This window comes from Electrona antarctica (assembly GCF_951216825.1).
Source record: "Electrona antarctica genome assembly, chromosome: 9".
Lineage (NCBI taxonomy): Eukaryota > Metazoa > Chordata > Actinopteri > Myctophiformes > Myctophidae > Electrona > Electrona antarctica.
This window is the reverse complement of record NC_136790.1, coordinates 38,158,561-38,182,236: the sequence shown is the minus strand read 5'-3', so window position 1 is coordinate 38,182,236 and position 23,676 is coordinate 38,158,561. Positions and strand designations below refer to the sequence as shown.

At 43.1% G+C, this 23,676-nt stretch overlaps 1 protein-coding gene across 1 annotated transcript in view; it reads right to left on the bottom strand.

Moving 5' to 3' along the window:
• Window positions 1-12,828: 12,828 nt before the first annotated feature.
• Window positions 12,829-23,676, bottom strand: part of rbpjl (recombination signal binding protein for immunoglobulin kappa J region-like) — a gene marked incomplete at both ends in the record, with an annotated part of 29,835 nt that continues 18,987 nt past the window's right edge. Inside the window, 4 exons of the mRNA XM_079510705.1 lie at window positions 12,829-13,198; window positions 15,989-16,092; window positions 19,218-19,376; window positions 23,533-23,673. Of these exons, the coding sequence (XP_079366831.1) occupies window positions 12,829-13,198; window positions 15,989-16,092; window positions 19,218-19,376; window positions 23,533-23,673 (774 nt within the window). The remainder of the gene's footprint in view (window positions 13,199-15,988; window positions 16,093-19,217; window positions 19,377-23,532; window positions 23,674-23,676) is intronic.

The following is a 23,676-nucleotide window of genomic DNA, read 5'->3' as shown; positions in this document are numbered from 1 at the left end:
AGACCGACAACCTACCTCAAACCCTAACTTAACCCTAACCGCAAGCACGGAGCAGGGCATGTTCGACCGAATGTCTGACGTTGTTTCCGCATGTTGATCCGCATGGTGTGTCAAATTTGCGGTTTTGCCAATATTGTCACTCACAGGGTAAACTGTACAGAAAAGATTAGTTTGATGTTACATCCAAATGATGTGTAACTATTTTGAATCAGTTAAACCACCATAGGTTCTATCCTATAGGAATTGTTCCATTACTTGCACTCCAGGATTTGTCTCTTCACCCAGTGAGAGTCCTTTAAAGTCCCTAAAACTGAATTCTCATTGTTCTATTCCAATTATTTGGGACAGTTAATTCATATCTACAAATATGTGTGGTGACTGCTTGCTTCTGTGCGTGCGTGCATGTGTGTGTGTGTGGGGGGGGGGGGGGGGGGGGGGGGCAACAGTATGCGGGGCCCTACACCTATTGAGACCAGTTCATATCCCTTCACAGTGTGTGTGTCTGTGGGGCCCCGTGGTCTCTGTGGGCAGTGTGTATGTGTTTCAGGGGCCCGGGCTGTGTGTGTATATTACAGTGGAATAAAAGAGCCCACTGTCTGTTTCTCTGGAAGGTCTTACCACAAGCCTCTTCCTGTAAATCATCACCTTGACATCACTGTGATGGACAGGCAGGAGGGGGGGGGGGGGGGGGGGGGGGTCAGGAGATGAAAGGACAGGAGAGAAGGGGGAGAATGGTATTAGGAGGAGATAGAGTACCGAAGTTCTGATTCATCCCCTGAGTCACGGAAGTACTGTATTTTCTCTATGGAAAATAACATTGGTCTCATATAAGAATTGTGGTCCAAAAATAAAACTGTCCAATAATAAACTGTCCCAGCGATATTGTCGGGTGGTGGCTCTGTACCTTTCCGATAATCAGTAAATAGTATTTGATACAGTCGGTTTCTGGCAAAAAATAATAATAAAAAAAAGAAAATCGACCGTGGTAACATCGGCGTTTTCTTACCGTCCGTTGATGCTTTTATCATGAGTCAAACCGTGCTCATTTGTTTATTTTTGCAATACAGTTCTTATTTGATGCGATATTAAACAACTCTACAGGAATTCAGAATTGGGGGGAAAAAAGTAGCCCAAGTAGGATGCGTAAATTACGTCAGATTTCGGTGCTCTATAGAGCGTCGCAGTCCTGCCCCCTGTGAGGGCACCGGAAGAGAATTCCCCATTCATTTTTCCATAGACGTTTCAAAAAGTATTTATTTTAAGACCTGTAAGCCTCGGACAAAGCCAACAGCCGAGTTGACAAATCATCACAATAAACATATTTGTTTGGGCTGAACAAATAATTAGAAAGAAGAAAAAAAGGGCAGTGTGCAACACCTTTTTAACCGTTTTTCTACAATGTTTATTGTCATGATTTGTCAACTCGGCTGTTGGCCTTGTACGAGGCTTACTAGGGTCTTTAAATACAAAATGTCTATGGGGAAAATGAATGGGGAATTATTTCCTGGTGCCCTCGTCGTTCTGAAAGGGAGCGGGATTGCGGTGCTCTATTGGCGTAAACAAGAGAAGAGGACAGGAATTAAGATAGTGTATGAAATAACGGATCAAAATAAATAAATAGGAATGGATTTTCCAGAAACTTTCAAAAAATATCAATGATAGTAAAAAGTCATATGGCTAAATAAATTGTTTTACCACACGTGAAATAGTGCATATGTGGTTAATTCATAATGTACTTTTTCTAGTAGAGTCAAAAGAACTTACTTACAAATAAGTAAAATCTACAACATAGGCCTATTCAAAACGTTTTTATACACGCCTACAGTACTCAAGTAAATATACTTTGTTACTGTCCACCAATGTTTGACAGTTAGTGGAGGAATGAGGAATCACCCCATCTGGTGCAGACAGAAGAACAACCTTGAGCAGAATAGCCGGTAGCTAATGGAGCGAGGCAAATATGATGGGAATGCTAATGACAGTTAATGGAGATTATACTCAGGTGGTCTGTGGAAAACAACAAGTGCAGGTTTGGGGAAGAGAGACAAGGGACAGCCCGTATCGTATACCATGAGAGACTACAGTTGAGGACCACATGCGGTTACTTTTTAAGACCAGGATAATCAAATTAAATCTATCGTTGCCGTCCGGCGGGAACCTATAGCTTGCATGTCCGAAACAGTTACTTTTCAGGAAATGGAAATGCCGAAACAGGAAAAAATAACCTGTGTTCAAATGTTCCAATGTAGGGATTTATTTACTTTTCACTGGTTATAATACAGGTTTTAATACTATAATAAATCCACACCCACACTTTACCACATTCTACTTGTTTGTAAGGCTGACGCTCGCTCTCAGTCTCCACTGACTCCCCGCGATGATAGCAACGATGCTGCTGGTGGTTAGCAACCCCAACTCCATATTATATTATTTATTAAGACATTAAGACATATTATTAAGACATTATGACTAATTGAATATCTCTATTATAGGCACCTATGACCCGTCTACGACTCACTGGAAATAGTACATGCAATGGAGAAATACGTAACCAAATACTCACCTCAAAACCTGGAAGGGAAAAAGAGAAAACCTGAGCCTGAAAAGGAAGGAAAGGGAAAGAAATGACTTACCTAGAAGCCTGAAAGGGAAAGAATGGACAAAGCCCCAATTGGGAAGAATTTATGTTGATTAATGTTGATTTGAATGCTTTCCTTCACTCTAACCTTTCTGTGACGATTTGTTGTAATAAATGCCCGTAAGTGGCTTACGCAAACACGTTTCTGTCTCTTGGTGTTGTTCAGTTTTCACACTGTATACCATTGTGGCATGCATTTGAGTATGTTGAATCGTTGATGCATAATATTTGTGTTTGTTGTGTTTGTATGGATGTCATTTTGCATAACAAACACATTACTCTAATACTCTGTGTCAGAGGATACAGTATGTTACCATAGCTGAGAGAAAGCCACGGGTCACCCAGGGAGCAAGATCAGCGAGCAGGAAGAATTTACGAGCTTCCCCTGACACGGAGGTGTGAGAAATGTTACATGTGCTCACATATATCGTCCATCATCCACAAAATGACTCAAAGGCTTTGCATGTCGGATTCAGCTGTCTTAGCAGCACACTGCCAATGTTTACTGAGATCCAAGCCAATTGTATCAAGTAATGTACAGTACTAGAGTGGGCACCAGCCATATTGTGTAATGTTTTTAGGTCAATCATAGCAGTTTACTTATATACGTGTATCTTCCCACTGCATTTAATTGATCTGCATCCAAAATGACTGAAGTCAAAGTCATCTGCCAAGGATTTGCTCATTGCATTGTCACAGGCCAATGCTCTCTCTACCCAATGTTTGTGCCATTGCACCAATATAAGTGGTCGCGTGTGCAATGGAACTCCCTTACAACTCCAAATACGGAGATGCTGTTATCGTATTTAGCCGATCAGTCGTATGCTAGTGTATGCTATTACTCTGACAGCGGATACAATACAAATGGTTCTGTATAACTGGGTGGGGCATGCATTCCTAGCATTGTTTGTTCCCAACTTAAATCGTTCCTGACTTGAGTGGTCGCCAAGTAGGTCTACTACCAGTGATGTGTGTAGTGTGTGTGTAGTGTGTGTGTGTGTGTGTGTGTGTGTGTGTGTGTGTATTAATGACTGTTGACCTATAGAGGAGCTTAGAGACCTTCACATCCTATTGGTAAACCTTTGAGCAGGGACACATCTCTCCAGGGACAACGCACACACATGAACAAACAGAGAAAGGCATGCGCGTGCACATACACATGCACACACACGCACTCACGCAAACACCCACCCACACGCACGCACGCACGCACGCACGCACGCACGCACGCACGCACGCACACACACACACACACACACACACACACACACACCAGTGGCTGTCCAGGGTTAGCACTGTGTCTCTGTTGTTACTGTAGCTGTGATGGGTACGTAGCACAGCAGTGCTAGCTAGACACAAACACTTATGGGCAGCTGGCAGTTAAGGTTAGTTCAACTAGTGTCTGGGTCATGGAGACACGATGGCCTATATGTTGCACAAGACCTATAAGGAAACAAAAGTGGAAAAGGCGAAGAGACCCTTGGCCTTCATCGTTTGTAGCAAATCTTTAAACTAAGAGACCTTTTGATTGTACCGTTTGTGGCAAAAACTTGTAAATATCACACAGTAGAAATTAGAAAACCCTTTATACCTGTACTTTTTGTGGTAAAAGCACTCAAACACTTTCTTTTCTTGCCTTGATCCTGCCTTGATCTCCTTACCCCCCCTCTCTTCTTCCCTTTCTTTGGTTTTTGGGGGGAAAATGACATGATGGGAACTACGCAGAAAAAGGAATTTCACCCACTTTTGTACCTGTGAAACTGTGATGTGACAATAAAGCTGATTCTGAAAAGGAATAAGACAAAATGTGACATTGTGTGAATGGAAACAGTGGTAAGTTTTCTCTGTGAATCATTCGAATACATGACGTCACACAGAAGTTCTCCCAGCATGGCCAAAAAGCATGATGGAGTAGATGGACATTACTTAAGTTGAAGACAATATAGACTTTTGATGTAACTTCACAAGCTGTGTACACAAGCCTATGTGTTTTTCGGTGTTGTACTGTATGGTTTTCTGTCATGCGCGCCTGTGCGTGTGTGTGTGTGTGTGTGTGTGTGTGTGTGTGTGTGTGTGTGTGTGTGTGTGTGTGTGTGTGTGTGTGTGTGTGTGCGCGTGCGTGCGTGCATGTGTGCGAATACTTCCTGGTATAGTGTCCCTGTGGGGAGGTGCTTCCTGCCAGGAAATAGGTCTTCTTTCAGAGTCAATATTACTGTCCATTTACATACACATACCTACACAACACACCGCCACGTGTCCAGTCACACACTAGTTACATTGTTTACAGTCGCCTAAAGGTAGCACCCAATAAAGGAAGCTACACTCATAAATGTGAGATACAATACAAGGCATATTGACAGCAGCATTCTTCCACCTGTGTTAAGGCAGTGGTTCTCAAAGTGGGGTCCGGGGACCCTCAGTGGTCCCCAGCAAAAGTAGTTAACATAGCATAACAATCATTTTAACCACTTTATCCATTTATATGTATTCACAGACGTGCAAGCTTTTAATTTAAGAATATTATCCTTATACGTTTTTTTGAGAATAAAACCTTTGGACATTTTCAACAAAAATCTTCTCTTCTGGGGGTTCCTGGCACCAAACATTTTCAGATAGCCTATCTGCAAGCTCGAAATGCGGCACGAAGCAACACATTTTGAGCTTATGGTTCTGCTACTTTTGCATTCTGAAAAGTAGTTTTGTACATATGAGGTCTCAGGTTTCCACCCAACAGAGACATGGCGCTATTTCACGTTTGTTGATGTTGAGGTGTATTCTGGACTGGTGGTGCAAAAAACGGTACAAATCATTAGCATTACATCGTTTAGTATACCTTGATGTCACCATTGCTGTGTTCCAATCACTTTGACTGAAGATTCAACATCCGCAGCATGGTTACAGTACATTGGCTTCTATGGACTGATCATTCTCCCATAGCCATTACATGATGCTACAGTTGGGTGCCACCGATATTGTCCCTTATCATTTGACCCATTTAGGCCTGACCTCAAAATTTTAAAAAATCCTTCTAAATCCTCCAGTTTTCTGAAACAAATATTTTCACGATTTTTCAAAAATAGCAGACCTACAAGCTCGTAGCGCGCCACTCGGTGGTGCGCTATGAGCTTGTAGATCTGCTATTTTTCAATAGCTAAATTATAACATGTTTAAAACACCAAAAGGGGTTCCCGCCCAAAATGGGTTAACTGTCCTTTTGCGCAGATCACGCAAACCACAGCAAAAAGAAAAGGACAATATCGATGGCCTCCAACTGTATATCAAAACGAGTGTAATGATACTGTATAACAAACAGGTTGACTAGCAGCTTGAAATGCACTAAATAGCCTATAACCAGTGGTCACTTTCATCCTAAGGGCGGCAGTGGCTGAATGGATGGGTTTTATTTTGTCATTGAACACACGTGTACAACTAAATTAACCTGGGCTCAGGGATAGAGTGGCCGGTAGAGCAGACGGATGGGAACATTGAGGTTCCCAGTTCGATCCCGGGCTCCCCCAGAGTTAGTGTCGTCGAAGTGTCCTTGATCAAGACTCTGAACCCCTGTGCGGGTTGGTTTCTTGCATGGTTTCCTCCACCATCGTTGTATGTGTGAATGGATGAATGTGATGCACAATCTATGCAAAGCGCTTTGGATAAAAGCACCATTTACCATTTATCATATATGGTGAGTCAGTTTCACTGTTCAACGAAAAGTGGGTACACCAAAAACATAAAATAAACAAATACAAAATAATATTTCATCAGCTTGAGTGTACGGAAAGATGGACAGCTTCTAATACGGTGAAAGTATGTTAGTGTCAAACATTGATAGTTGTCATTTTAAAGGAGGGAGGGAGTTTTTTTAACATTACTACTGAAGTATCTGAACTAAACAGAGAGACTGCTTTTACTCTCTCTAAAGCTCATAAACAAAACATACCAAAATACTCAGGTGCCTAAGCGTCTATACCCAAACACGTCCTGTTGGTCACTATAGCTAGTATTATTCAGGCCTACAAATTTAGATGTGAAACAATTTAGTCTATGTCTAGTTTAACATTATTAAGCGATATTAATGTGAATTGTGGTTCCACCAGATACCACACTACATTTTAGATGACTAGATTTGATAGCATGCCAGGAATAATGTCCAAAAACAGAAACATGCGGTGTGCCTGGTAGTTAGTGGGCTGTCTGTCAGTAGAGGGGAATGGGCTGGATGGTCAACAGAATGGGGGGGGGGATTGGACAGGAGGGAGTGAGGCATTGGGGGTTTTGCTACAGAAGTGGGTTTGGGGCAGAGATTAGCCCTGACTCAGGGGGGAGTGGGCTAGGACCGGTGCTTGTAAGCAGAGTAGGAGGGCTGGTAGCGGAGGGCTGAGGCCAGCAGGATGCTTGGGGGTGTGGGCTATGGCCTGCCAGGAGGTGCCTGACTGTGTGGAAGGTAGGGGTTTTTATAGACTGGTGAACAAACTGAACCTACAGGCAGGGTTTCAATACTGCTGTTTGCATAACGCTGTTCTGAGCAGAAAGGAAGCAAAGAAATACAGACAAAAGAAAAAGAAAGAAAACTCAGTGAAGACTCGAGTAAACAATAACTGGACAGACAGACAGACAGACAGACAGACAGACAGACAGACAGACAGACAGACAGACAGACAGACAGACAGAGATGTGATGGACTGACAACCATATATGGAGGCGTGTCTAACTGACGGACAGGTTTTGCAGGTTTTCATAGTAATATGCGACCTACAGTCACAACAATACAATACAATGTAAAAATTAAAAACAAAAGACCCTTAACCCTTAAAAACAGGAATAAGATTTTTTAGCATTAGTGTCAAAAAGCAGGGGCATAAATTATCCTGTATCTTTCTGTCTTTAGCAGCAGTGTCAAATGTGCATTGAAGGAGAAGGCACACAGCTACTTGTCTATTGCACATTTGTGTTATTTTCTTTGTTCTTGTGTTTTATATAACACAGATTAAGGCCCATATTGAGTTGACGTTTTAAAAATGAATATATAAATAAATAAACGTGCCACACTCGTGAATTGAGCACACGCTGGTAGGTGTTCATTGTTTATACTGTGTGGGTAGATTCAGTAGTGGTGTAAAGTAACTACAGTATTAAGTACATATTCTCAAGTACTGTACAATTTTGAGGTATTTGTTTTTCCAATTTTCATTACTTCTAGTCCACTACATTTCAGAGGCAACTTACTCCACTACAATTATTTGAAAACTTTAGACTTTTACTTAAATAAAAAGTCTGCAGACATCTCCATCCATGTATAGCCTACATGTTTTAAACATGACAAAAGCACCTCAAGAAGATCTTCCAATACTGTCCAGCAATGAGTCAAATAGAACCTGGCATTATACGTTATCTATCATTAACCAATCAATAAGACTTTTATGAAGGTGAAACTACAATATTATGCCTGCAATATTCATCATTCTTGACGCACAACAGTGTTGTTGGACACAAGCATTTCACCACTGCCATGTGTAAAGAGTTTGGAGAGATCTATCTGGGAATGTTTCCACCAATTAAATAAAATAAAATTGCCATGTGTGTTTGTCTGTGTCTCAGTTTGTGAATGTGCCCAAAGCAATAGTTTCTTAAAATTCCAGCTGTCTTCTGTTGTAGTCATGGAGTCAATGGAGAGACTTAAAAAGCCCCTTTCTAAAACGAATAGTTCCTGTCCTTGATTCTGATTGGCTATAGTCTCTTGGTAAAATACTCGATACACGCACACCATTGATGACATTTAATAGCGTCTCTGTGCAGTGGAAAGCACAGAATCTGGACTCAAACCCCTTAAAAATGTGCTTGTTACATCTGCTATTTTTGAATAGCCAAAAAAAACTAAAATGACACAGGTGCTTTCCCGGTTTTAATGAGTTATGGCTGGAGGTGGACATAGAGAATACCTATAAGAGCCGAGGTGAACTCCAAGTCAATGGTCGTATAAAGAACGCTGGGGTTGTGAACTTGTGACACTGAGAAGCTATAGGTTAGAGAAGTGAGAACACAGCATGCCGGCATACCGTTTATAAAACTGTTATGATGATGTGAGATCAGATCATCTTAATAAGTTATTGATAGAAGGTGTCTGTTTCCAGTCAAATCCAAAAACAATAATAACTAATTGGATACTTTAGGGCTACCAGTTACAGTGCACGCTGCACGCACACATTTGCACACGCAGGCAGGCAGGCAGGCAGGCAGGCAGGCAGGCAGGCAGGCAGGCAGGCAGGCACGCAGGCACGCACGCACGCACGCACGCACGCACGCACGCACGCACGCACGCACGCACGCACGCGTGGAATGTCAGTGCAGATTAGAATTTAGGCTATACTCAGTGACTGACATGGAATATGGAATTTCTCGCTGTCTCTTTTGCCCTCTTTCTCTCACATGCACGCGCATGCACGCACGCACACACACACACACACACACACACACACACACACACACACACACACACACACACACACACATATGCACACACACACACGCGTACACACACACACACACACACACACACACACACACACACACACACACACACACACACACACACACACACACACACACACACACACACACACACACAATACAACACAGGACAGCTTTGTTGCAGAGGTCTACTCAGGTCAGTAGATTAATATCTTCCTGCTGTTCACCAAGACAGCTGGAGCAGAAATCACAGCATGGACTCAGAACATCATCTTTTCTACATCATAGACAATATTGTTGAAGGAAAAAAATTAAAAAGTGTGCTTTCAGGGAATGCCTCTGAGATTCGGTATAAAAATGAAAATAAATCACAATGTGAACTCTCACAGACGTAGCCTACTGTTAACACATGAATACCATTACATTTAAACTAGTAAGACGCCTGAGGGCGAGAAGCGACCCTAATATATGGAGCGTGTCTTGAGTGTACAGGGTGCGATGAGGTCAGATCAACATATGGAATGTCAGAACAGGTCAGCTCCATATGGAGATCTAAGGGTGGCAGCGGAGGTGTCTTGAATGTACAGGGTTTGATGAGGGCCCAGGTAGGGCCGGGCCTTCATTTCCGTGCCTGTTGAGAACTCTAGTTTCCGCGCGGCTGCACAAATAACTTTGGGGCAGGGAGACATCGAAGGGGAAGGATGGATGGGGAAGGATCACATTCCCGTATAGGCTTAATATCCCTGACGATGTCATAGTGATGTCACGAGACCTGGGCACAATATGGGGATTTTCCCCATGTATGGGGATTTTAATATCATCCCTGATGATGTCATAGTGATGTCACGAAAACCTGGGCACAATATTGTGAGTAACGATTGTCAGTGACAGATTGAGTGACATGACGTGACGTGACATGACGTTAGTGACAATAACGCAAGGTTTCATAGTTATCTGCGACCTTCGGTCGCAATAAGAAATACCGGTAAGTTAACATAATGCATCAAGTCACATTCACACTAGAGGTCTGCAAGCTTGACCCGCCCTCGGCGCCCTGACTGGTCCCTGACCGACCTGTTGATTCGGGCTGGACTGAGGCCATAAAAAATAATGAATCGGTCGGGCACGGGCCAAGCTCTGGCTCATTGAGCCCGAGTTACTTTAAGTCATCAACCATTGCACAGTGGTATGCAAGAAGCCGATGTCTGTCTGTCTATCTATCTATCTATCTATCTATCTATCTATCTATCTATCTATCTATCTATCTATCTATCTCCCCAAATTATTGCTGCTGTAGTGTATGCAACTCCAGCCCAGGCAGACTGTGGATTGTTCTTCTACAGCGACCACCTGAACAGAGCAGAATTTGTTTTTTTAAAACAAGATTTAAAAAATTATAATATTTAGAATTGTATTATCGTGAGAACGATGGCTTCCATTATTGCTTTGCAACTTTTCAGGAATAGAAAGCCTGCAGTTTCTATTAGCTTGGATTCCTCATCGATGATGTCACTCCGGTGGACGGGTTTCTGAACTGCCCACAGCCCTTATATGAGACACAGACCGAGTAGAAAAACATTGTGGCATTTTATCGTGAACATTAGTGAGGAGAAGGTAGGTTGAAAAGTGGTGAAGTGGTGCTTTAATCAAATACAGGGTTTCTGGACTGATGGTCTCCCTATTAAGCCATGTCTGCATTTTTGCAATGGCTGGTCCAACTTTTGTTAATAACTCAAAATGGGATTTGTCAGACTTTGAAGCAGTATAAAAGACTCCCTGTGATTCTCTACCATGAAGAATGTCACTAGAAGTCTGCCTCTAAAGCCAAAGCTAATGGCAAGCGGTCTCCTCTTCACATCCCAAGCAAAGGATGGATAGCCACTGCTACTGTTTCACTGCTAGAATTATTACATGTTCAGTTGAGCCAGAGCGACAAAGTTCCAGTCTGTTTTTATATTTGGGATTTGGCTGGGACGGGGGAAAATAAGTTTGTACGAAAGATACTTTCAGACCTTCAATTTTCTGTATTTTAAATACATAAAATTCATAATGTTATCATGTCATTTTATTTCCAAATTGACACACACACACACACACACACACACACACACACACACACACACACACACACACACACACACACACACACACACACACACACACACACACACACACACAGAGACCCAAACAGTACAGTGTTGTAGCCTTGCTCTCTATCATTACAGTGGCTCATGAGTTTCCCTCGCCGGCTATACGTCTTCTTTTATCTCTTCTGTCTTCCCTTTTTTATGTCCCTTCCTTGAGCCATTCACAATTCATTTTCTGCGCCTGTATGTTTTAGTGCCACTCGCAGGGCAGATGAATGCTGAATAAATGGTACTTTATACTCGCTGGGGTCAAGAGAAAGTGTGGCTCTCAAGTTGTTTCCCCCATGTCAGGGTACCAGTGTGAACATTCACAGAGCGATCTTTGTATGAGGTAATTGACTTGACAGGGTGGCTGAAGCCACTTCAAGTGTTATTGTAAAGGGTTTAAATGAGAGGGGCTAGAATTACTGTTATTGCAAACACCTCAAAATCCGAGTTAGATTATCACCCAGAATTCACTGTGCAGCATTGTTACCACGCTGCGTTGAGTTGTGCACATTTTACAACTTGGACATATAATACAAAAGTCACATAAAGGCGCAGAGAGTTGTGTGCACATTGTTGTCTGTTTATTTTTGAAGGGTGATTTGCTGCAAGACTATATGTTTTTTGTGCACATTTTCAATTAAATTAGGAATAATGTGCATCTACTATAAATCCAGGTCTCTTGAAGCACTATAGTTTGATACCAGAAGGCAGTCGGCCAATAACATGACATATTACTATTCTGATCATTAGCCTAGTCTTTTACTTATTAAAACACGATATTAATGATATCTCTAATAGTTGCTGTCGTGCTGCCAAACTCTTGTGTACTATGATACTAATTATGATTATGATACCCAGAGCCAGCGGATCCATTCAGTAGTTGCCTTGCTGAACCCAGGCAAAGAGGAGAGTGCATATGAAAAGAATCCATTTCAAAATCAGTAAACCGAGTCACTGCGTGTGGAAGTTAACATGACTCAGAGAGGCTATACTAGACCCCACGTGTGCAGTACACCAAAGGAAAACTATACATTTGTTCCCAGTACTCTACTGGAACCATGGTTCTGCAGTCTTTGTTCCGGTGATTCAACCACATATTATATCGCTTTAAAGGCCAACTAGGTAACTTCACTGATCTGTGTGTGTACACACACACTCCCCCCTCCCCTCTCTGACGGATATCAAAGTGATGGCTGTCTTTGATGCATTCATTGATTAGAGAGAGCACTAACGAACACAGAACGAGTTTGACACAAAACACTGCCAGTGGGATGTGTTTTGTGGTCTTTCTGCAAGGAAACACACCAGCACAAAAATATAGTGGCTGATAAGAGGGAAATGAGGGCTATTAAATAAAGTATACATATGAAAATCACACCCGTGTGAAGTGAGGGGCGCTCTTATCATTGTACAGTGCATCATCATGACGTAACATGTCGATTTGCTCAGACACATATGACGTAAATTCTCTATTCATTGTCAAGGGGAATTTAACTTTTGTGTAAGATGAAAATCTACACTAATAGCTGAATATAGGAGAAAATAGGCTAAAAGTGACCTATAGTTGGCCTTTAATTTGCAGTTTAACTAGCTCTGAATGAAGAGGTGAAAGTTGGCTCTGGTGAACTCCTGATGGATGGAGTCTAACAGCTCATCCTCCTCTTTCAGCGGCGTGTCCACGCCTCCTCCTCCTCCTCCTTCTCCTCCTCCTCCTCCTCCTCCTCCTCCCTCTCTCCTGCCCCCCGTCCCTATATGTGCTCGGATGGGGGGCGGCGGGGGCGGCGGGGGCGGTGCGGGCTGGAGCTCCGGGGTGTAGGTGAAGCTGAACGCAGAGCGATAGATCAGGCCGTCCGATCTGACCAGACACAAGGGGACGGTGAGGATGCGCCGCAGACACCACCAGCCCTCACTGAAGACGGAGACGTCGGGGACCACGCAGAGGAGGGACTTTGGAGACCTGTAAGGTACAGCGTCCAGACAAGACCAGCTGAGTTGTGATACTGCATATATACAGATACAAGTGAAATATAGTCCCCCCACAAATGCAATATCCCCTAACCTTTCTCCTATGCTGCCGAGGACTCCTGTTGCGCAATATCTCTGTCTCTTTGTAAACTGTGATTTAATTGTATTTATATGTGGTGATGTTAGTATTGTAGGATTTTTAGCATTGTTTTCACATACGTTGAATAACATAAAGTGGTAAAGGAGGCTGAAATCAACACGCACATCCAAGTGCCATACTAGGCAGGGTGCTGGATTATACAAAATCACAAGTAAATAAATGAAACAATCCGCACACCATTTTTCTGCTCCGAGATTTCTTTACTTAAAGTAAAGAAATCTCGGAGCAGAAAATGTGGTGCCGGTTGTTTCATTTATTTACGTTGAATAACATGACAAACATAATCTATCATGAACTCCCACTGTTGATGTGCATTTCAGTTCATTGGTCTTTGGCAACGTTTCACAGATTAGATGAAATGAAGCGTATTGAGTAAGGTGAGGTGAGATATGAGATATAGGGTGGAATCAAATAGTCAAAATACATAAATAATAAAATCATGATATTTGCTTTCCTGACCTTACCTAGACCTAAATGTCATGATGTCAAAGAAAGGTGTGAAAGCAGTGTCAAGAGTGTCTGATCTGATAGTGGGTTGTCGAGAAACTATCATTTATTGAAGATGAACAATAAAACATCCTCTTTTTTCTTTAGGCTCACAAGACAGTCTGACATTCTGGCAACAAAATACTTTTCTTTAAAGCCAACCTAAAACACACACACACACACACACACACACGCACACACACACACACACACACACACACACACACACACACACACACACACACACACACACACACACACACACACACACACACACACACACACACACACACACACACACGCCAGTGCATCTTTCATTCAAAGTGTTGTGACATTAACAGATAGACTAAAATATGAGGAGGATCATTTTTCGAAGTTACATTTCTGCAGTATAATATAATATTGTAGGTATTGTAGGTATGTCCCGATCATATTATTTTGCTCAGGATCCAATTCCGATCATTTGATTTTGAGTATCTGCCAATTACGGACAATTACAGACAATCACAGACAAAATCAGACAAGATCAGCCCCGATTTCCGATCACGTGATCGGATCGGGACAACCCTAATTGTAGGTATATGTATCACTTATAAATCATATAATTTGTGAATAAAATAAATAATTCACTAATGATATTGCATATTCATATTTCATCAGCAGCAGAGAAAAGGGCTCAAGAAATACGATCTTTTTAAACCAATGGCACCAATTAAAGTACCTTAAAAGCAGCTAATGACAGAAAGTCGGTAATATGACTCTGTAAAGACTGACATCTGTGTGATTGACCCACGACGGCACAGATCTACTGTTACGTTACTCCAATGAGCCATTCATTCTGAATGCCCATTCATATATCACTTTCAACACCTTCAGCTTTACATTTACACGCTTAACGTCTCCAAACCGTTCAAAACCTATATACTATTCCTCTGACCCCCCCCCCCCCCCCCCCCCCCTCCACACACACACACCTCGCCACGCACTGGCCAGTGGAGGCTCACGTTCCCCTCCACCACTAATTGGCTGCAGCTTTACGTACAAAGAGCATATTGTGGGCGACTGTGTTACGCAAACACAGCCTCCTCCTCGTCCAGGTTGCCTCTCCACCGCTGACGATGGGAGAGGGGAGTGTTTGGAGAGCCTCGCGGTGACTTTAACGATGCCTCAGCACTTGGGGGTGTGAGGGCTCGCTGTGGTAGCTTCTGACGTCAGAGGGAGATGTCCTTTTGCTTTGAGATGGGTCACGTGGTGGCCAGTAAGGGCTGCTGAGGTGGAACACCCACTGTAGATTCCACTTACAAGGACTAAGCAGAGAGGAAGTGAACATCACCCCCATTCTAGACCTGGGGTCCAAGAGTCAAGGAAAGTCTCCATCTCAAGTCCATGATGCATTGTTAAAGGGTGCCTATATGCTGATTTTAAGTAGCTACTACTGTAGCTAAACATGATTCATAGTTAGAAAATCACAAAACAAACTATCGTTGTTTATCTTATACTAGCTCTTCAGTATCAGTATCGATTTCTTTGTTTGTGATGATATTGGGGGGGGGGGAATCATGTCCTGACCACACTTCTTTTGGTGTTATAAACCAAATGTTTGACTATGGCTACTGCTGTTTTACATTTCTGTCTAATAAACTATTGAATCATGGGAAAATGAGCTGGGGACTTCAATTTCAGACGAGCTCTGGGAAGACAGCCTTGAAGAAGTTAATGCGTGCTCTATCAACTCCAGACATTGCCTTATCCAGTTTCGAGTCATACGTAGACTCCATTATTCCAAATTAAAATTACATAACATATTCCCAGATATTTCTTCGCACTGTGACAAATGCAATGCAATAGATGCAAATCTTCTCCACAGCTTCGCCCTTTGCCCTCGGATACAAAGATATTGGATTAAGATATTTGAGACACTCTCTGATATTTTGAATATTCATATTGACCCCGATCCTGTACTAATTATTCTGGGTTTGTCAGACTCCATGCCTATGGGTTAATGTTTGTGTAACAATTTATAATCTGTTCTCAATAAAAACCTATTTGACAAGGTTTAATAATAAACTATTGAATCAATCAATCAATCAAACTCTCTATTCTTGTCTTTTCTCTTGTCTTGTTTTTGTCACTCACTTGAACATGGTCTCAGCTTCGCTGTGGCCAAACCACACTTTGAGATGAGGGCTGAAGTTCTCTCCGTGGAGCTCCAACATGGCCACGTGACCACCACCATTAACCTGCAGTAGGCACACAAACACACACACACACAAACACGCACGCACGCACGCACGCACGCACGCACGCACGCACGCACACATGCACACACACACACACACACACACACACACACACACACACACACACACACACACACACACACACATATGACATTCCTTGCCTGCCTCTCAAAGACAGACATGGTAGAGCAGAATTTTGAGCACCAGTGTAGAACATTCTTATGTCATTTCAATTAGGCACTGATCCTACCTGACCTCTGACCCTTCCTCTATGCTGTTTGATTGGCTATCTCAATGGTAGGTGTTATGGTTTCCGGCCTCCGCTGCCTGACTCAGACGACACATACTGTAGCTGCATAAGGCCTCAGCTACCTGACTCAGGGACACATACTGTAGCTGCATTAGGCCTCAGCTATACCTGACTCAGGGACACATACTGTAGCTGCATAAGGCCTCAGCTATACCTGACTCAGACGACACATACTGTAGCTGCATAAGGCCTCAGCTACCTGACTCAGACGACACATACTGTAGCTGCATAAGGCCTCAGCTACCTGACTCAGACACATACTGTAGCTGCATATAAGAGGCCTCAGCTGCCTGACTCAGACGACACATACTGTAGCTGCATAAGGCCTCAGCTGCCTGACTCAGACGACACATACTGTAGCTGCATAAGGCCTCAGCTACCTGACTCAGACGACACATACTGTAGCTGCATAAGGCCTCAGCGAGTCAGCTACCTGACTCAGACGACACATACTGTAGCTGCATAAGGCCTCAGCTACCTGACTCAGACACATACTGTAGCTGCATAAGGGCTCAGCTACCTGACTCAGACACATACTGTAGCTGCATAAGGCCTCAGCTACCTGACTCAGACACATACTGTAGCTGCATAAGGCCTCAGCTGCCTGACTCAGACACATACTGTAGCTGCATAAGGCCTCAGCTACCTGACTCAGACGACACATACTGTAGCTGCATAAGGCCTCAGCTACCTGACTCAGGGACACATACTGTAGCTGCATAAGGCCTCAGCTACCAGACTCAGGGACACATACTGTAGCTGCATAAGGCCTCAGCTATACCTGACTCAGACACATACTGTAGCTGCATAAGGCCTCATCTACCTGACTCAGACGACACATACTGTAGCTGCATAAGGCCTCAGCTACCTGACTCAGACGACACATACTGTAGCTGCATTAGGCCTCAGCTACCTGACTCAGACGACACATACTGTAGCTGCATAAGGCCTCAGCTACCTGACTCAGACACATACTGTAGCTGCATAAGGCCTCAGCCACCTGACTCAGACGACATACTGTAGCTGCATAAGGCCTCAGCTACCTGACTCAGACGACACATACTGTAGCTGCATAAGGCCTCAGCTACCTGACTCAGACGACACATACTGTAGCTGCATTAGGCCTCAGCTACCTGACTCAGACGACACATACTGTAGCTGCATAAGGGCCTCAGCTACCTGACTCAGACGACACATACTGTAGCTGCATAAGGCCTCAGCTACCTGACTCAGACGACACATACCGTAGCTGCATAAGCATATTGATAACCATGACATGATGATTGTCTACTACAGTATCAGAGGGACTGACTGTACGTACAATATGAGATATGAGATGCAAGCGTGTTCCTGCTCATTCTGTTCATATCATGGTTTCCATAATCTTATGCAGCTACCTGTATGTCGTCTGAGCAGGCAGCTGAGGCTGGAAACCATAACAGTAGGCCAGGGGTTCTCAACCCGTGGGTCACGAACCCCTCGGGGGGTCGCCAAATAATTTTAGGGGGTCCCCAAATTATTTTCAGAAAAAAAAAGAAAAAAAAATACTTTTAAAAAATATATATTTTCACGATTTTTCAAAAATAGCAGACCTACAAGCTCGTAGCGCGCCACTCGGTGGCGCGCTATGAGCTTGTAGATCTGCTATTTTTCAATAGCTAAATTATAACAATGCTTAAAACATTAAAAGGGGTTCCCGCCCAAAATGGTTTAAGGTTATTGTAGCAGTCAATTTATATTGGGGGTCGGGAGGGGGCGGGGCGGGGGTCCCGAGACATTGCCAAAGCATTTCCGGGGGTCCCCGGCCAAAAACGTTGAGAACCCCTGCAGTAGGCAACCTATAGGCATTAGGCGCTGGTGCCACCATTGGCACAAGAGAGGCCACTGGCACACTGTTGATTGTGATTGTGTGTGTGATTGCCCTTTCGCCAGCCAGTGGGGCTGGCGAAAGGGCCTTTCTGTGTGGAGTTTGCATGTTCTCCCCATGTCCCCAATAGAGGGTATGCACGTGACATCATCATCAAACCATGACAGCCCATACATCCACACAGAAAAGTCATATCTGATTGCATTAAACAACATTAAACGATGTTAAACTCACTTTGCCTGTTGCTTTGCCACTCGATTTGCTACTCGATGTGCCATTCACTTTAAACAACTCATGACAACACAAACAATATTTTGGACCAAACAAATAATTACAAAGAAGAAAAACAACAAAAAAAGTGTTGTAACCTGCCGTTTTTTTCTTCTTTCTAATTATTTGTTTGGTCCAAAATATTGTTTGTGTTGTCATGAGTTGTCACGACTCGAGTTGGCTTTGTCTGCGGCGTAACCGTCTTTAAATAAATACTTTAAGAAATGTCTATGAGAATAATGCATTGGGTTTCATTTCCTGGTCCAGGGTAGGAGGCGGGACTGCGACGCTCTATAGGGTAGGTAGTAGGTACCTTAAAAAAAAGAAAAAGCATCACCCTGAGACTATATGACAGCTCTTTTCAAAGACTAAGCAGACAAGGCACAATGTCCAGGTATAAAAACTCTGAACTCTGACTGATGAATGAGATTACGGTGGGAGTCTGGGAGATAGGTGGGAGTATGATGACTATTACACTGACTTTTGAAAGTCGGACTGCAATGGCTTAGGTGACGACCCCTGGGCTATAGTGTGAATATGTGATGTCCCTGCTGAGACCTGTTTGGATCCCAGTCTGTGTGTCAATCACAACGGTCACCATGCGTGTGTGTGGTTGTGTGTGTGTGTGACTGTGTGTGCGCGTGCGTGTGTGCATGTGTGCGTGTGTGTGTAGTTCACCTCTAGACCAGTGATGACAGGCACTGGGCTGACAGGTGTCTGAATAGAAGCCAGGCTGTGACTGAAGGTGAATTCCACTGATTCCACTCCAATTATGGTCCAACAGGATCCGTCGTTCAGCAGAACTCTGTTGTGATCCCTCACTCCTGACGACGGAGCCTGAGAACAGAGTTGCCGGGAACTAATTGTCCATTTGGTTTTTGTACACTATTAGAGTTTTACTAACACTGAATATTTTAGTCTTTTGTCATTATGGTCATTTGGTTATTATACATTTTAGACAAGGTGCCAAAAAATATAGATGCTTATTTTTTGTCTTTGATTTTAGTCCCTTATTATTTTATGTTCGAGAATTCGAAAGTGCTCGTTGTAAATCACTCAGTGGTCCTGCATGCGTACCACCTGTTTCAAAATTGCACATAATGCAGAAGACAGCAGGACGCTGCGTTAAATGTGTGCTTCCAAACTCAGACACCTGCATGGAATTTATTGACAGAAACAAGTAGCTCATAACATGTCTACGGTGGACTTTTATGAAACAAAAACTTGGCAGATATTCCAAGCTTTCCGTACAGCTGCAATGTGTAAGTGTTGGTAAGTTTACGTTGTTTAATACAATCAGATCAGACTTTTCTGTTTTGTTTAAAGGACTGTCAAGGGTTGGTACTGCAACGCTAAATGCCAGATGTGGTGCGGTGCCCTGTAGTCCATAGGTGTAGGCGATTAATACTGTGGTGTCAAGCTGCACTTAATGGTACATCTACAGTATGGCTGCGCCTAGGGCACCGCTCCATCCGTGGGTCTGTCTATACCTCTACCCCTCCCTTGCTCTGCTCCAGGGGATTGCCCTGAATACCGTCACCTGTGTGGACCAGCTGAGCCTGGTTGGGTGACGAGCACCTGAAACTACAAAGTGTGTTCAGTGCTGCTGGATCTTAAGTTTGTGTCTCATCTCCTGCGCCTGTTTGTGAGTTGCTGCGCTTGGGTCCTAACACCTGTTCCTGACAGTAATTTACAGCAATTAAGGGTAGCGACACAAAATCTAGGAGTCAAAAGAAGACCCCACCACCACAAAACGCAATCAACGATGAGCGATAGTAGCCTATACGGCAGTACTATCACCCTATTAGAGTGATGTTACGACATCAACAGAATATTAATGAGTGTCATCAGTAGGCCTACAATAACCCTACAGACTACAGTTGTAACTTAGAACAGAGGTTCTCAAAAGTATTTTGGCTCAGGGCACCCCTGTAAACATCTTTTACATAAACGACACCCCTGAATCACATTGATACTAGCACCTTACAGTTACTGTATGTGATATTACGGCACATCAATATGTAAATCCTTCCCTTAAAGGGATAGTTCAGATTTTTTGAACTTAAGTTGTATGAAATACTTGCCATTAATATAGTGGTTGCAACTGTATTAATTGATTGCCCGAGTCCTGTGGTGGGAGTTCTGCTCTGGTTTTTGTGAAATATCAAGTAGTTCCGGTCATTTTGTGGGGGGCACTGGGGGCCACGCAGTAAAAGTAAATTAATCCACAAAACTAACGTCATTTGTATTGTTGACCTATTTCTAAAATATGAAATACTTGCCATTAATATAGTGGTTGCAACTGTATTAATTGATTGCCCGAGTCCTGTGGTGGGAGTTCTGCTCTGGTTTTGGTGAAATATCAAGTAGTTCCGGTCATTTTGTGGGGGGCACTGGGGGCCACGCAGTAAAAGTAAATTAATCCACAAAACTAACGTAATTTGTATTGTTGACCTATTTCTAAAATATTAGTGCAACTTCCGTTCTTTTTTTACCCCTCTATCACACAGAACTATGTTGTTTGTGTCCATATCACTACGCCCAAAAAATAGTTCCATGTGATAGAGGGGTCAAAGTTGAACGAAAGTCGCGCTAATATTTTAGAAATAGGTCAACAATACAAATTACGTTCGTTTTGTGGATTAATTTACTTTTACTGCGTGGTCCCAGTGCCCCCCACAAAATGACCGGAACTACTTAATATTGACCAAAACCAGAGCAGAACTCCCACCATGGGACTCGGGCAATCAATTAATACAGTTGCAACCACTATATTAATGGCAAGTATTTCATACAACTTAAGTTCAAAAAATCTGAACTATCCCTTTAAGCTTGTAGATTGGCTATTTTTAGTGAAGAGATTTAGTGTAGATTGAAAAAGAATGCACCAAGGAAAGTGCAGATCAAGTCCGTTTTACTCAGTATAGAGGGTAGTTATTTAAACTGACTAGCGACCATTGTGTGCCTCATTGATAGATCTCTGGGGTTCTCAGAAACATTTACACACTATATATTGAAGACTGGACTAACATTACACATCAAGGCTCACAGGCTAACTTCTATTGAGATACTGTAACTTACATACATGTATATTTTAGTACTACTAGATTATGTGAAACACATCTGAGGTGAAGTGTGAGAGTGTCATGCACTTGTTGGTGGCCTGTCCTTGATCTAGGATAATTATATGTTTTTGAGTGCACACCTCAGGAGTTGAATAAAACATCTGTCAAATAACAGTGCGTCTACCTGAGTTTATTTGCAGTACTCTTTCCACCTCTGGTATCTTGATACCTTGAACTCTACATACCCACACAGTTAATGAGTAGTTTCGCTCATGTTGACCTAGTAATTAAGCTACAGCACCACCTAGAATAGACAACCCACAGGTAGCTGTGTTGTAGGGAAATAAGGGCTGTACATGGTGCAAAGAACACCACGGTCGAACACAGGTCAAGGGTAAGGTCAAGTGTTTAATAAACTGTCCTGAGCACCATCTGTATAACGTTATAAATACAGATTTTTGAGGGTTTGTGTAAACACAAACATTGTCCTAACACAAACATTGAATGCCATTGACAATGAATGGCCAGTTTTGAGTGTTTGCGTAAACACAAACATTGAAGACGAAGGCGAGGGCGCAAATTGTGATTGGCCGGAATGAGATGATGTATGATGAATTGATGATGTATGATGATAAGAGCGCCCCTCACTTCACACGGGTGTGATTTTTATTAATTAAGTATGCATGTAGTAGCCTGGGTTCCAGCCTGATTCGCTGCATTCCGTGGGTTTGTTTTGTCACTTATACTCAGTCTGGAAAAGGTCCTATCTGCAAGGTAGGTGGGACATGTAAAGGGGTGAAATGGACCCGTGGCTTCGTATCAACGCGCACCACGCAGCTACTGCTGTTGCTCTGCAATGTCCCCTTATCATTCACTAAACTCGCCCCACACAGCCGTCAGTTTTTTGTACTACTGAATCTCACAGTGGACTACTGAATCAAATTAATGTTTACATTTTACCGTAGGTTTAGTCTCGAACTGGCGCTATTCTTTGTGTGAGTGGCATGGATAGAGTGGCGCTTGCTGATGACGTATCAGCAACAACGTGGCTACATAACAAGTGACATTATGAAATGCGACTCTGCTTGCATGCTGGCCAGACTGAGTGACAAAACAAATCCACGGAACGCAGCAAATCAGGCTGGAACCCAGGATATGAGTATATGGGAATTTATATTTTGTGTGTGTCTCAATGATCTCAATCGTTTTTCTGTAAGTAATTGAATAGATGTGAAATGCCAGGTCCTCTTTAATACGTTTTAGCTTTTATTTACCATTCAATGAGAAACCGTTCATCCCCGCAAACGGCTATAAAGGGCTATATAATGGTTTAATTTCTGAACTGACTGGTCATTGCCATGCCATTACATTTGCTCTGTACTTCATGCTTCCCGGAGTATGAACCCTACTGGTTCTGGTGACCTCATGGCCTTTTCTGGCACACCACTCTATTGACCTAAATGTTCCACGTGTGCACAAGAGATCTCATTTAATGGGCAGGTGACATGAAACTTACTGAGCACATTCCCACTCCTGGGAGGATGAACCGTGAGAATTAGAGTGACCTCATGGTCCCTCTGCAACACCAGGACAACCCCAGACAGTGGCCATGGCGATGTGTCATTTCAGTGTCCGCCATGTAAACTTAAGATGACACGATAAATGATCTAACGTGGTGAACCATGGAGCATCTCCATGAGGGAGCAAAGAAATACATACAGGTCCAATATCTAGAATGTTGTGGATTGAGGCGGCAGGTAGAGGGTACAGGGGAGGGTCGGACAGATATCATATCAAACATCACTTATCTTACAACAACAGCTTGTGCCAATAAGGCCTACTGTTAGGACGCTTTGGGTGCTTAGAAAGATAGCAGTATTATTTAAAACACTTATTTAAGACATTTTCCACTCATACCAGCAGCCCACCTGGTAGTGCATGATGGTTTCATTGGACAGACACAGGTAGGTCTGTGGGTCGTCCCTGAACTGGAAAGCACACTTGTGGAGCTGAGAGACTGGCTCGTCCACATCCAAGATGGCGTGCTGCTTGCTGACCTTACGGAGCACCTG